Below are 15,977 nucleotides of genomic sequence, written 5' to 3'. Positions count from 1 at the left end.
GGATATTTGGATTCTCCAACTCCATTCAATGCACCCATATCAGCACAACATGATGAGTGTGGGTGTTAGATCCTTGTTCAAGTCTCCTATTTTGCTTCAGGTGTAGCTGTCTAGTTTTGATTTATTTATTTTAAACTTCCTTAGGTAATAATTATATTGAAAAAAGAGAGAGTTTGTTGTTAAATGAATTTTTATGGTGATATTTAGGAGTAAGGAAAAAAAAATTGAGATGAAAGAGAAAGGAAGGATAGTTCTTATTAAAGATATCTTTTCTTTTGATTGATTTCTTATTAAATTTTCATTTTTTTCCCTTTTATTATGTCATATCCGAATTTCCATACTCATTATTGAGATCCTTTATCCAAGTCCCAATATCCTACAATTTGTAGATGTGAAGTATCAGACATTTAGATACATACTCGGACCTGACACCCACATGAAGCCCATCCAACATACTCTCCAAAGTTTTGATATTCAAAGCTTTATTTTGTTTCCTGTCATATTGGCGGCTAAACAGTGCATGAGATGGATCACCTAGAGAAAATACAAGTAATTTTCATACATATCACAACCTTGAGTCTTTTTCTTTTTAATATGCTTAAATAAACATAATCTTCAATTGATCAACCAATTTTTTTGGCATTTTAGTCAACATTTTAAGACATGTATTCCACTAAATTTCATATTACATCTATGCCATGCAGCCTTATATAGTTTGGTTACTAATGACCATTGTTATTGTGGTGTTTCTTTTGAATGAAGGAGTGACTATTTGACAATAGCTACAACACGCCCGGAGACTTTATTTGGAGATACCGCCATTGCAGTACATCCTCAGGTCTGGTAACTTGCTTATGCAACGCGTCTAGTTAGGAGATAAATATGTACACCAGTTGAAAGAAGTTTTGCATCTTTTATGCCCATGAAATTCTTTGAACAATTTTCTGCTTTGAACCATGGAGTCACTTTTTCACATGTTTTCCCTGGGATTTTCGCTTATTAATTTTTATTTTCAAACATAGGATTTTGATTAGTTGTTGGTCTTCTTTTTCATATTTTTAACATTTATTTTGACTACATTAGTGGGTAGATTCAAAGGATGAACTGTTTTGTATTTTTAAGGGAAAAAAGAGAATTATAATAAAGGAGAAAATTGATGTATGAGAAAGGATGGGAGATCCTTCAAAAGGAAACACTACAGAAAAAGAACTCATTTAATGCACCAAACCTAGACTAGATAACCTTATTGAATACTCAATAAAGAAAAGCCATAGGGCCTTATTGAGGAAGAAAGTCCTAAACAAACTCTAAGAACAAAAGGTTCCCCTCTTAGCTTAAACTACACATTTCCTTGTTAGCCATCTTCATCTCCTCCAATGGAGCATTTTAAGCCTCTAGAAAGATCAATGATACACTCCATTCACTATCTAATATGGTAGGTGCTACATCCTAGGGGATAGTGAACACTTGGGTAAATTTGACTGTCCATTTAGGTAGTTTTCTAGGTCATTCTTGTAAAAGAAAAACCTATAGTGTTGACAATCCCAACAACAAAGTAGTCTTAGAGACCTACCAATGTAGTCATAGATGACTTGGGACCCTTACCTTGTCATGATCAAGTCGTAGATGTAGAAGTTATTGTTACTTTGTTTGTACCAACAATGATGTCTTTTAGAGCTTGAAATCAGCGATGTTTGGAGATCCATAGTAAGATTAAAGATGACACAAAATTGGGAACTCTTGAAGATGATACAAAATTCTGGATGTTAAAAAACATAAATCAAGTGTACTTAAAAATCATCCATTCCAAATATTTTAAATCTAGCTAATCCAATGATCTCTAAGAGTGAAATTAAAGTTCTTGAAATTGGATAGTTATGTCATATCTCCCAACTAGAGCCCAAAAATGTAGAGGTGGCTTTGAGAGATGAATCATGATTATCGTATCATGAGTTAAATCAATTTGTTATGAATGATGTGTGGCACCTAGTTTATAGGCCTAAAAACACTAATGTCATTGGTACCAAATGATTATTTAGGAACAAACAATATGAGAATGGTTTCGTAGGGAAGAATAAGGCTAGGTTAGTAGCCCAAGTGTATTACTCAAGAGTGAAAGATTAAATGGAGAGACAGTTGTTGATTTATATCCTGTTTATCTTTCTTTGCATTGTAATTGTCCATTGTGTACCATAATGAAGAATAAGGCTAGGTTGGTAGCCCAAGGGTATCACTAAGAGTAAAAGATTAAATGAAGGGGCATTTGTCCATCTATTGGCTATCTACCTTGCCTTTCATTATAATTGTCAATTTTTAAACATTGTTATTAATGCTTCTGAAATGGACCATATACTTGAAAGAAAAGGGCTTAGTTCAAGATGGAGGTCCTAGATGAGGGGATGTTTATCTTCGATGATTTTTGCAATCTTAGTGAATGGAAATGCCAAAGGTTGGGTTAAAGCATACAAAGGCTTAAGACAAGGAGATCCTCTTTCCTCTTTTCTCTTTACCATAGTGGTCAAAGTTTTAAGTACGTTGGTAGTGAGAGTAGAGGAAAGAGGTTTATTTGAGGGGTTTCTTTTTACAATTTGTTGACGACACTATCTTTTTTTTCTAGAGCTTCGTTGAAAGATCTGCAATCTCTTAAGCTAATTTTGTTGGTGTTTGGGCATTTGTTAGGGTTAAGGATTAATCTAAATAAGAACACTCTTTTTGGAATCGACATTAGTCAAGATCAAACCGCGAGGTTGGCTTTTTTGCTAGATTATGTAGTCTCTAAGTGACCTTTAATGTATTTGGGTCTTCCTTTAGGGGAAAATCCAAAATCGATTTCCTTTTGGGATCTAGTGTTGGATGAAGTCTCTAGAAGGTTGCATGGATGAAAAAAAACCTTTTTTGTCCTTAGGAGGTGGAATTACCCTAATTCAATCTTGTTTGTTGCACATTCTGAGCTACTTTTTATCTCTTTTCAAGATTCCAAGTTCAATAACTTTAAGGATTGAAAAACTACAAAGATATTTTCTATGGTTGGGTTTTGGGGAGGGTAAAAGGGATCATTTGGTTAGTTGGGACATAGTGTGTAGGCCTAAGGAGTTTGGTGGGCTAGGGTTTTGGAAAATTACTCTGAGGAACCAAGCTTTATTAGGGAAGTGGCTTTGGAGATACCCTAAGGAAAGTTTTGCCCTTTGGCGTCAGGTCATCTTGAGTCTTTATCAGACACATCCTAATGAATGAGACCCTAATAATATGGTCAGATGGTTAAATCGTTACCCTTGGAAGGTCATTGCATATATTCATTAAGTTTTTTCTACACAGTCTCGCTTTGTGGTGAGTTATGGGACCATAATTCATTTTTGGAAAGATTTGTGGTGGGGGGACCTACCTTTATGCTTACAATTTCCAAGACTTTCCAAAGTCACCACAACTAAAAACCTTTCCATTTCAGCCATCTTGGGTAATGACACTTCTCTGTCTTGGGATCTTATCTTCCGTTGGAATCTAACTAATGTGGAGATTGAGGATCTTGAAAGACTAATGTCTTTACTTTCCCATGTACATTTAACTTCTTTTGTTCCAAATGTGAAAACTTGGGTATCGTCCTCTTTAGGAGTACTTTCAATAAAAAAATTTCTTTTAGTCTTATCCAATTTCTCATATTTTGTTCCTTTCTACCTGATTAATTTTTTGTGGAAATCAAGAGTCCCCTCTAAGGTCATGGCCTTTGCCTGGTTAGTGGCATATAAGAAGGTAAATACTAATGACATACTATAGTTGAGAAGACCTTTCAATGCCCTTAGTCCTGATTGGTGCATCCTATGTCGGAGTAGAGAGATGATTGATCATCTTTTCTTACATTGTCCGATTACTTTGGGATTGTAGCATAAGATATTCTCACCGGCTGGAATGACGCGGGTTTAGCTAGGCAGTATACGCAATATGATAGTGACTTCTTTAAAGTGTTTTGGGAACTTTATTAGAGGGCAAGACTTTTTGGAGGATCATGTGTCTCTCTTTGTTGTGGATTGTGTGGAGAGGAAGGAACGCTAAGATTTTCGAGGACACTTGGAAGATGCTAGAGATGATGTGGGATTTGCTTCATTTCTATGTTTCTTTTGGGGTTTACTGTACAAACGTTTTTAAACCTTATCCTTTGAGTATAATTCAACTTAGATGGCTTTCGATATGTATACCCAAGGGTTGGGTGTACAGGGTTAGGAGATGTTATACTTGTATAGACTTTTTTGTACCTTTTGCACAGCCCTCCTTGTATAGTGTAGGTTTCTTCAAGTCTTTTTGATCAAGTCTGTATATCATGGGGTGGATTTCTCATCCTTATGTTTTATTCTTTCTTAATTAATACATCTGTTTTTTTCTGATAAAAAAAATAAAAAATAAAAATCAATGCTTCTAAAATAGAATGAGATTTAGAAAATCCGAGATCCGTTTTGAACATGGGGAAAGGTTCTTGTTCAAATGGGCATGCAGTGAAACTAAAACACCTTTCTTCTTGCAACTAGATTGCAAAATGTAAGTAGGCTTGACTTTGAACATGGGGAAAATACCGTCCTCTGTTTTGAACATGGGGAAAAGTTCTTGTATGAATGGGTATGCAGTGAAACTAAAACACCTTTCTTCTTGCAACTATACTGGAAAATGTAAGTAGGCTTGACTTTCTCGCATATCTGAACTCTGCACCTATTATTAGGGAATAATGAAAATGTTCTGATCATCCTTTACTGTTAAGCTTTTTTCCAGCGAAAAGTGTGAATTATGTTCTGTTTTGGCTCATTTTTGTCTGATATACCTTTTTGTTTTATTGGGAAGATGAGTGGAATGGAGAACGAGAAATCTCCTTACTTTGTTCAAGGCTTTGATTTTTTTTTTTTTTTTTTTTTTTTTTGTTGTTGTTTTTTGTTACATGGAAGAAAGAATTATAGATATATCATATATGTAAATTCCTCTGATTCTCATTCCATGTATTGCATTATGGTTGATCTGAAATTAGACACTAGATCAGTCTTGTACTGGTTCTTGTGCAAAAACAGGAATGACTGCTCAAACAGATTTTAAAACTACGCCTGACATCATTAGCTCAGAATTTTGACTCTTTGTATTCCACTGGGTGTTTATATTCTTGCTAGTTCATATAAAATACTTTAACAAGAATGACGACAGTTTTTATGTGAAGGAATTCCTGATGTCATATTTAACCTATAAATTCTTGCATGAGAGTGATAGCAGTTTTTATGTGAAACGTTTCCTTAAATTTGATCGTCTTTGTGCAGGATGATCGCTATTCTAGGTATATTGGTAGGATGGCAATTGTGCCAATGACATTTGGCCGTCATGTTCCTATTATTTCTGACAGGGTAAAGGCATCTGAATACCATTGTTCTTAGTAATTATGTTATTTTATATTGTTGTTTTGTTGTGAATACAATGCTAATTTTTCCTGAAGCTTATAAGCATTGGTGGATAAAGCACATCACAATGTATATAACTTGATGTTTAGAAACATGAAATTGTAATGAGAATCTATTTATGAGTTGAAGTATCAAGATATAGGAAATGGCCCTCTCAAGCATTTTGGATGGACTAATTCATATATAAGTTGAGGCTATGAAAAAATTATGAATGTAGAAAAAACTTGTGGAAGTTTTGGAAAAGAAATTATTGAGGACTTCAATGGCATAGAATTTCCAATTTTGTGGGATGCCCTGGAACCATAGTTTTTAAAAACTTACATTATGCGATATGATGTAAGATATGGTACATTTTTTTGAAAGGAAATTGATATGTATTGTAGTCTGTATCTTATCTTAAGCATATCTTATAATACATATATGATACACGATATGACGATACATACACTTTTAAATATTTTTTATAATTTAAAAAAAAAAATCAAATTTGAAAGTTTTTTCTTAAAAGGGTTATTATATTAATTGTTTAAAATGTATGGTAAGGTTAGAAATTGATTATAAAATAAAAAAAAATAAAAAAAAAGAGATGTGAAATAATCCTACATGAAAAGTTTCGTTCTTGTTGTCAAAGGCACACATGAGATGTTGGAAGTTAAGTAAATTTATTCGTGCAATGAATATTAAGGAATCTTCATTTGAATGATTTGAATGGTGGTGTTGAAAATGATGGTGGTTGGTGAATAAGAACTTTTACATAATATACCTTTTTGTTATTTTGGATTTTTTTTCGATAAGAAAGGAATGATGACAAATTTGAAATGTGTGAACTTTGGAGATGACAATTGCCAACATATGCGTGCATATACATTCTTGTTTTCCATTTAATACTATCTTTACTTACCTATCAAAAAAACATATAAGTACATATATATATATATATATATATATATTTTATCTGTGCGTTTACTTATAAAAAAAAAAAAAGGTTAGAAAGGTTTCAACAAGAATTGAAAGTCCAAGATTGATAGGTAGAGGATGGTTCTATAGCTGAAAATAGACACATTTCTTAACCTTATAAGTCTGAAAAGATTTGGAAATTGATACTTGAGAGATTGATCACCAAACCAGGTATCCTCCCAAAAACAAATTTTAGTGCCATCTTCAACTGTCTAATAGAAAAATAAAATTTTCATATAGCTCTTGTTTTGCAGGCTCGGTGGTGCTTTGTTCCATGAAGATGTTTTGGAAATTGAACATATTTTAATACAAGATATAACATGCTTATTGGCATTCTAGAAAAACATTTCACAATTGATAGAGCAAAGAATAAATTTAAATCCATCAAATTAATTTCATCCCTTTTCTTTTAATGAAAGAAAAGAATTAGATCTATCATTATTTAATTTGTTACTATTGTATTCTATACAATAAAGATGCTGGATTGCATTCAAAGTCTGGTTTCAAATAATAGAAAAAAACTAGATGATCTGTTAAACAAAATAGAATTTCACACTGTCAGTATATTGCCTTTCACTACATCAGTAGTAAATGTTCAAATTGGTTTAAGTTCTAGACTGTTGATTTATTGTGCTTTCAAAACCTATCCTCACTTTCAGATTCCTTGATTGTTTCTAAGGGTAGATAGTCCCTCAAAGTTAAATGTATTACAATTTCTTAATTTTTTCAGTTTGCATCTTTGTTTTGCCTTTTCTTTTCAATTTGTTATTCCTTAAATCCATTTCAAACAATTGAAGATGAACAACCTGATTGCTAGAGATTTTCTAAACTGCCAATGTTGCAGTATGTTGATAAAGACTTTGGAACTGGTGTGCTGAAGATAAGCCCTGGTCATGATCATAATGACTACCTTCTTGCTAGAAAACTTGGTCTCCCAATACTTAATGTGATGAATAAGGATGGGACACTTAATGAGGTTGCTGGACTGTACCGGTAATGTTATGGAATAATTTCATGGGGTTGTTAAATGCTTGTTTTATTCAAAAGAAGTGTTTTGCTTCTGTTTAATGTATGTAATGGCACTTGCAATATCAGTGGCCTTGATCGGTTTGAGGCACGGAAGAAACTGTGGTTAGATCTTGAGGAGACAGGTTTGGCTGTTAAAAAGGAGCCTCATACATTACGAGTTCCCAGATCCCAGCGTGGTGGAGAAGTGCGTTTACATTGCTTTTCTCTTATGTTCTTCCAAATTTGAGAGTTAAATATTGGTGGATAATGCTCTTTTACAAGGAATTTCTTCTCACATTTTTCCCCCTTCTAATTAGGTAATAGAGCCTCTAGTGAGTAAGCAGTGGTTTGTAACTATGGAGCCATTAGCTGAGAAGGCTCTTCAAGCAGTTGAAAGAGGAGAATTAACCATTATGCCTGAAAGATTTGAGAAGGTATTTATGATTAATTATCTTTTTATTCAGCGGCATATGACTCCTTCAGGTGGATTTGAACTTCTTCTGTTTCTTCTCTTTATTATTTGGTGCTGTAATCAACTCTGTACTTTCAGCAGCTTCTAGCTAGTGGAATGGCGACCTGCTTAGAATTGCATGATTGTAATACATCGATGAATCTCACCTGAATGCTTTCCATTCCAGTTTTTTGGGAGGGGAAAAAAAGAGAAAATCCCCAAAAAGGAAAACAATATTATAAGACAAAAATACTGAAACAAATTCTGTTTCGTTTTTTTTTATAAATAAATGGCTATAGTATTTATATAAAAGCACCAAAAGGGGCGCACCAAAGTACACACGGTGTATACATTGGCCCCAAAGAGCACCAAAAAGGATAGGGAAAACAAAAACACTCCCTCCCTCAATTCGACCCCAACCAATCAATAAAATAGACTAAAAACAGAGTCGTATTTTCTATAAACAAATTAGACCAAGATAACAAGTTGCACAAAACAAGAATTTCAGTCTTTGAACAAAGAGCTCCACTTTCTTGAAATATCTTCTATTTCTCTCTTTCCATATCGTCCAGAAAAGACATAAAGGCGTTGTTCTCCAAACTTTTTTCTGCTTCCTTCCAACAAAAAAGTCATGCCACCCTAAAAGGGTCTCTGTAACTGTAGAATGGATCACCCAATACACCCCGAAAATAGAGAACAAGAGCTCCCACAACACCCTTGTCTTCTCACAATGCAAGAGGATGTGATCAATAGACTCCTCATGAGCATAACAAACGGAGCATTTGAATTGTATTGGATTAGAATACAATTTGTACATCCTATTTTTACACAATTACCAATAGTAAAGTTACTCTTACAACTTGTCATCCTACAATCTTTCTCATAAATCAGGGATCAAGTTCACCTACCAAGAAAAAAGGGGGAAAGAAACAAATACAATTAATAGAAAATCATTTCATTGACTAGGATCACAATCAGATTCCTAAGAATTGGCCAACAAAATCCTACAAGCTTAAACTTTTAGGAAAATTGGTAGTTCAACAAATTTTTACCAACAAAGTGTCCAATTCCTTGTTGGCCAAATGCGGATCCTTTGTCTTCTTTTCATAATTGAAAATAATTAATATTCTTTTAATTTTTTATAGAAATTTTTTTGACATGTCTTAATATATATTTTAAAAGTAATTATGTAATTAAATGAAGATAAACGCATAACTGAAAAGACTCATTGGTGATAAATTATTGAATACAAGCATTATTAATCATTTCTATTTTATCAATCATTCTACACGTTTACTATTATCGAAGGGTGTCGTCTCTGGGTTAAATTTTTGGCTCTGCCCCTGCTCTTTGACCTCCTTTTTTGGTCATTTTAATCTACACCATGCAGATGCTTTTTGAACTCATGTAAAGATACCTTTAAAACCATCAACTCAACTACCTTCATATGATTGGTTATCAATAAATTAGTCTACCCTTAGTTGCTTCTTCAGAATAGTATCCCACTCATACTGAACATTGCATGGGTTTGCTTCAATTACAGATTTATAATCACTGGCTATCAAATATTAAGGATTGGTGTATAAGCAGACAACTATGGTGGGGACATCGCATACCAGTTTGGTATATTGTTGGAAAAGACTGTGAAGAAGAATATATAGTTGCTAGGAATGCGAACGAAGCTCTTGAGAAGGCTCAAGAGAAGTATGGAAAAGATGTGGAAATTTATCAGGAACCAGATGTTCTTGATACTTGGTTTTCAAGGTTTGTTATCCATGAAATTTAGCATTTGTTCGTTCTTGTTATGGTTTACTTGCGTGCAAAAATCCTAAAGTTTATCTTATTAGCATCCTTGTCGTAATTATGATCAGGTGGTGGATGATCTATTTATTTTCTCATGGCTTTAGCATATAGCTACAAATGTTTACTTATTTTTCAATTTAAGAAAACTGTGTCTTAGAGCTAGACATAGTCAACTGTTTTTTTCTTTTTTTTTTTAAAAAAAAATAAAAATTCCTTCAAGCTTTTCTCTCTTGCACATCTGACAGGAAGTATTCATTTAAAATAAAAGTGGTTTGAGTGTAGATGCAATTATTTACCACTTAGTGCCATCTTTCCCTTTTTTGTCTTCTTTCCTCTTTTAAGAAACCTTGACATTACTTGTCTACTAATATGGTTTCAAGACAATATCTTCCACGTTTTTTCAAGCACATTATTGTTATAGGAGTCTTTCTTGAGAATGTATCTTCTAAGTACATCTATGTATTGCAATGTGAAACTTCATTCAAATTCCATATTTATCTTTGAAGTTTTGAATTTTAGTGGGAACTGGGAAGCTATAGTAATAGTTGTATTGACAGTTTCTCCAAAAATTATAATATTAGACATTTAACCAATATTTGGAAAAAAAAAAAAAAAAAAAGAAAACTGTGAAAAGAGGCAACAAGTAGTGTATTTCTTTCAACTGCTATTACACTAACATTTTTCAGATTTTTTCCATTTTTTCCATTTTTTTCCATTCTATATATGTCCCTTATACTGATTTCTGATATACTATGATTCTGTGCTTTTCTTCAAATTCTAATTTTTGTTGTAATGGAATTGAAATAATTATTGAAGTCATAATTTCTGTTGAAATTTCATCTAGGTACTAGAAATTTTGCCTACATTAAAAGTCCAGTTCCTTAAATATTAAAAATTAAAATGGCCCAGTGGAGGTGCATTTAACGAAGTACGTCTTTTTAAAATTTTGTTGAAGTTAATAAGAAAATAAAATGATGGTTTGGCACCTCTAGAAGGCCTTGTCAAAGTGCCTCTCTTTAATTCTTCTTGTTCACTCTTGCAAAGATTGATAACCAGGGCTGAGGAAAATAGTTGAGGGTGGTTTTCAAGTTGGTAGAGATACTGTGAGAGTAGCTCACCTTCAATCTGCAGATGGCACCATGTTTTTAAGTGTATTCACAACGTTAAGCTTATTCTCAAGCTTTTTCTATTTGGTGCATATCTGCAACCTACTATCTGCTAATGTTTAAAATTCTTATGCAAGTACGAAGTAGAATAACCCTAGGATAGTTTTCTACAATCAAATAAGTTGTGCTAGGGCTTCAATCTTTTAGGATTAAGGAGAGAAACAATGAACCAGAATTATGGCAGTAGGGGGGAAAAAAAATAAAGTATGGAACCAGAACAAAAATAAAGAAAAGACAGGAAACCTGGGAGTTCATTAAAGCCTTCTAAGAGTCTTATTTAGAAGAAAAGTAATGGAGCCCTCACCATTGAAACTTGCAAAAACATGCAAAACAACTTAGTATTATTCATCATCAATTTCATTTCACAATAAATAGCCTTATTATAGGCTTTAGAAAACCTTAAAAACTCAATAAGACCAAGTAAAAAACCTAATTGATATAGTAACTCATTAGGACTCTTATTTATTTCTTATCACTCCTAAATCTTCCCAAATTGGAACTAAATAGGAAATAGAAACTTTATTTTTGAACTAAAAACTTAACATTATAAAAACTTTTAGAAACTTCTAATAAAGAAGACTTTTAGATTCTAAAAAGGACTCGAATATAGAAACTTTATTTAAAAAAAAAAAAAGACATTTACCAAATCAAAATTTAGAAATATACAAATTTCTTTTAAGGAGAAAATTTCAATAAAAAGCTTGTTAAATAGTAAATGAAACTCAAATTTCAACAACTTATGTTAACTTTTGAGAACCTAAAATACTGCAAAATTACTTAATTACCTGTATCATATCTTAAGCAGAGCTTATGACACACAATACAATATGAGATCTAATGATACAACAATGCATAGACCTTTAATTATTTTTCATAATTTTTAAGAAAAATCAAATTAAAAAATTTCCTGTTAAAAGAATTATTATATTAATTGTTTAAAATGTATGGTAAGATTAGAAATTGATCATAAAAGGGATAGAAAGGTAAAATAGGCTTATATGAAAAGCTACATTCTTTTTTTCAAAGGTCATGTTGGAAGTTAAATAAATTTATTCTTTGAATGAATATTATAGAATTTTTATTTGAATGATTTGAATTTTAATATTAAAAATGATGGTAATTGATGAATAAAAGCCTTTTTTTTTTTTTAATATATTAGTTTTGAAAATATAAAAGTTGGAGGTTTAAAGATTACATATAAAGACATATATGTCAACACATATGCTTACATATACTTAGTAAAATTTGGAACTAAAACTTTATCTAAAAACTTAAAAAGTTTATTTTTGTGAATTTTGTGACGAGTGTGAACTACATTAAATTCATATTTTGTTAAATTAAATTTTTTTAAATTCTAGTATTCAATGTTTTCATATGGTGATATAGTTTGAACATCTTTTTTTTTTTTGATAGGCAAACACACAACAAAAATATATTAGAAAAGGGCGCCTTGAGGCTGACCCAAGCATACAGGATGTATACAAGAGGCGCCAATAGGCACAAAAAGAAAAAGAGATACAATACCAGCCCTCAACTAGTGCCTAGCCAATCAAAAAAACTGATCAAAGGAATAGGACCATCATTTACAACCGATTTAGTCCACAGCCAAAGATTACAAACAAAAGAATTCTTTAACCTATGAATTGATAACTCTTCATTATCAAAAGCTATCCTGTTTCTTTCCTTCCAAACCGCCCAAAAAATGCACAACGGGGCTGCGTTCCACACCTTCCTACGCTTCTTGCCCAACTTAAAGCCACTCCAACCACTAAGAGTATCTCTAACCGAAGAAGGGAGGACCCAAGTAACACCAAATAGAGCAAACAGTAACTCCCATAACCCTCTTGCCTTAGAGCACTGAATAAGAATATGATCAATTGACTCTTCTTCCATACCGCAAAGGAAGCATCTATTAGCTAGAGACCGGCCCCTCTTTTTAAGTTGATCCAAGGTTAGCACCTTACCCCAATAAGCTTCCCAAGCAAAGAAGCTCACTTTGGTAGGCACACAAGTACTCCAAATATTACTATAAGGGAATTGTACATCTCTTCTTGAAGCTAGCGAACTATAAAGGGACTTAACTGAGAAAATTCCATCTTTAGTCTCTTTCCACAGCATTCTATCTTCCAAAAGAGGATTAAGCCTCCTACCCCGGATTGTCAGAAGTAATCTCTCCACCTCCTCCACCTCCCAGTCATTAAAGGACCTAGAGAAGCTAGGATTCCAAACCCCTTCATCTCCCGAATGATCCCATAACTCCTCTAGCCAAGCCTCTTTAATTGAAGCAAAGGCATACAAAGAGGGAAACAAATTACTGAGAGAGAAATTCCCACACCAATTATCATTCCAAAATTTCACCCTTCTACCATTCCCCACAGAAAAGACAACTTTGTTTTGCAAGAGAGCTCCTTCCTTCCTTATTTCCTTCCACAAGCCTACTCCAAACCCCTCCCTAACTTCTCTAGTATACCAGCCCCCTTGTTCCTCCCCGAACTTCCTACCAATGACTTGCCTCCAAAGAGCCTCCCTTTCATTCGCAAACCGCCAATTCCACTTGCATAAAAGGGCTCTATTAAGAGTAGTCAAACGTCTAACTCCCAAACCACCCTTCCTTATGTCCGAGCACACGGAATCCCAATTTACTAGATGAGGCTTCCTCTCCAAAGCTCCACCCCCCCACAAAAAGTCCCTTTGAATTTTTTCCAATCTTAAACTAACCACTCTTGGCATTCGAAGTAAAGACATCAAGTATATGGGCATACTTGACAAAGTACTACGAATTAGGGTAATTCTACCGCCTTTGGAGATATAATTCCTTTTCCACAAGGCAAGCCTTCTCCGAAATCTCTCTTCCACCCCATCCCAAACAGCCACGGACTTGTGATTCGCCCCCAAAGGGATCCCAAGTAAGAATTTGGCAGCCTTCCCACTTTACAACCAACCTCAAGAGCCAAAGCCTCCAAATTCTCTACTCTCCCAACCGGCAAAATCTCGCTCTTATCCAAATTAATCCTCAAACCTGATATGGCTTCAAACCACATCAACAACCAGCTTAAATGAGCCATCTGATCTTGGGAAGCTTCACAAAAAACTAAAGTATCATCGGCAAACAGCAAATGAGTTACCACAGCCCCGTCACCACTTCTTCCTTTTATCCTGCAGCCCGAAAGAAAACCCCCCCTCACTGCTCTAAAGATGAGCCTACTAAAAGCCTCCATCCCGATAACAAATAGGTAGGGAGAGAGAGGATCTCCCTGACGCAAACCCCTTGAACTATTGAAAAAACCGGCTGGAGAGCCATTGATCAAAACTGAAAACGTCGTTGTGGAGATACACCAGGAGATCCAGCCAGTCCACTTCTCCCCAAACCCCATTCTTTGCAATACCAATAGTAGAAAATCCCAATTCAAGTGATCGTACGCCTTCTCTATATCTAGCTTACACAACACCCCACTCTCATTTCTCTTCAGCATCGAGTCTATTGCCTCATTGGCAATTAGGGCAGCATCCAAAATTTGTCTTCCTTCAACAAAGGCGTTTTGAGCTGAAGACACCACCTTTCCCACCACCTTCTTGATCCTATTTGCTAGCACTTTTGCCAACAGTTTATACAATCCACCTATCAAGCTAATCGGTCTGAAATCTTTAAGGTCCTCCGCATCCGGTTTTTTAGGGATTAGGACCAGGAAAGTTGAATTCAGGCTCCTCACAAATCTGCCATGCTCGTGGAACTCCTTCATAAAGCCCATAACCTCATCTTTCACAAAATCCCAGCTGAACTGCCAAAAGCTGAGAGAAAATCCGTCTGGACCGGGAGCCTTGTCACCGTTCAGATCTGAGAGGGCGGAGAAGACCTCTGCCTCTGTAAAAACCCCTTCCAGACGAGCTCCATCCTCACCATCAATCCTATTAAAATCCAAACCTTCCATTGATGGATGCCAATCCCCAGGATCTGTTAGCAGGTTCTCGAAAGCTCCAACCACACCCCCCTTGATATCCTGCTCTTCTGTTAACCAGTTACCATTAATCTTAATCTTAGACAAACAACTTCTCCTTCTATGGGAATTGGCCATCTTATGAAAGAAGCCGGTATTTCTGTCACCCTCCCTCAGCCACACCTCTCTTGATTTTTGTCTCCAAGAAATCTCCTCCATAAGAGCCCATTTCTCAAAGTCCCCCTTAGCTTCCTTCCTGGCTTCCAGCTCCTCCAAAGATAATGTACGCATCTTCTCTTGAGAATCCCAGAAATCCACTTTGTCCAAAGCCAATCTCTTATTCACTCCCACCTTCCCAAAGACTAGCTTATTCCATGACTTTAAGATTGCCTTTAAAGCCTTCAATTTCTCTGCAAGGATGAAGCTAAAAGACCCGCTGAATCTTAGACCTTGCCACCACCCCTTCAACAAATCCTTAAAACCCTCCTCCTTAAGCCACATGTTTTCAAAACGGAAAGGGACAGGCCCCCTCCTCACCCCTCCCCCATCCAAAAGAATGGGAAAGTGATCTGACACTGGCCTAGGAAGAGTACTCTGTACAACTCCATTAAAATGTCCCTCCCAGTCCTCCGACACCAGGAATCGATCAAGTCTTGACATGGCTTGATTGTTCAACCCTCCACTCCATGTAAAAGGACCCCCCTGAAGGGGCAGATCCCTCAAATCCAAGTCATCAATCACCTCCGAGAATCTTCGCATTGAAGGAGACAGTCTCCCTCCTCTTCTCCGCTCATTCGGAAATCTGATCATATTGAAATCTCCACCAATACACCAGGGGTCATTCCAAAGCCCTTGGATGTCCCCTAACTCTTCCCATAAAAGCTCTCTATTTCTTTTCATTGTAGGACCGTACACTCTTGAGAAAATCCATCTGAACCCATCTTCACAGTTCTTGAAACGACAAGAGATGGAAAAAAGGCCCACCTCCATCCCCATTAACTCCAACACTCTACTATCCCAATAAACTACCACCCCTCTCGCAGCCCCCCTGGCATTCAGGGCTCCCCACTCCAGAAATCTCCCCACACCTAGGCTTCGCACTACCCGTAAAGACATCTCAGACATTTTAGTCTCCTGCAGGCAAACTAAATCCACTTTATGGGAACTAATTAAGGCTTTAATTAGCTTCCTCTTATTTCTATCATTTAACCCTCTAACATTCCAAGATAGAATC

At 35.2% G+C, this 15,977-nt stretch overlaps 1 protein-coding gene across 2 annotated transcripts in view; it reads left to right on the top strand.

Annotated features, from left to right (window-relative positions):
• LOC100260814 (valine--tRNA ligase, chloroplastic/mitochondrial 2) overlaps positions 1-15,977 on the top strand; it is a 102,845-nt gene that overhangs the window by 67,363 nt on the left and 19,505 nt on the right. For both annotated transcript variants that reach the window (XM_019224272.2, XM_002270770.5), the window contains 6 exons: positions 763-838; positions 5,286-5,369; positions 7,225-7,373; positions 7,476-7,593; positions 7,706-7,822; positions 9,383-9,603. In XM_019224272.2, coding sequence (XP_019079817.1) covers positions 763-838; positions 5,286-5,369; positions 7,225-7,373; positions 7,476-7,593; positions 7,706-7,822; positions 9,383-9,603 — 765 coding nt within the window. The remainder of the gene's footprint in view (positions 1-762; positions 839-5,285; positions 5,370-7,224; positions 7,374-7,475; positions 7,594-7,705; positions 7,823-9,382; positions 9,604-15,977) is intronic.

The sequence above is a fragment of the Vitis vinifera genome, chromosome 13 (genome assembly GCF_030704535.1).
Source record: "Vitis vinifera cultivar Pinot Noir 40024 chromosome 13, ASM3070453v1".
Taxonomy (NCBI): Eukaryota; Viridiplantae; Streptophyta; class Magnoliopsida; order Vitales; family Vitaceae; genus Vitis; species Vitis vinifera.
The sequence above is the reverse complement of the archived record's forward strand: the minus strand, read 5'-3'. Positions and strand labels throughout refer to the sequence as shown.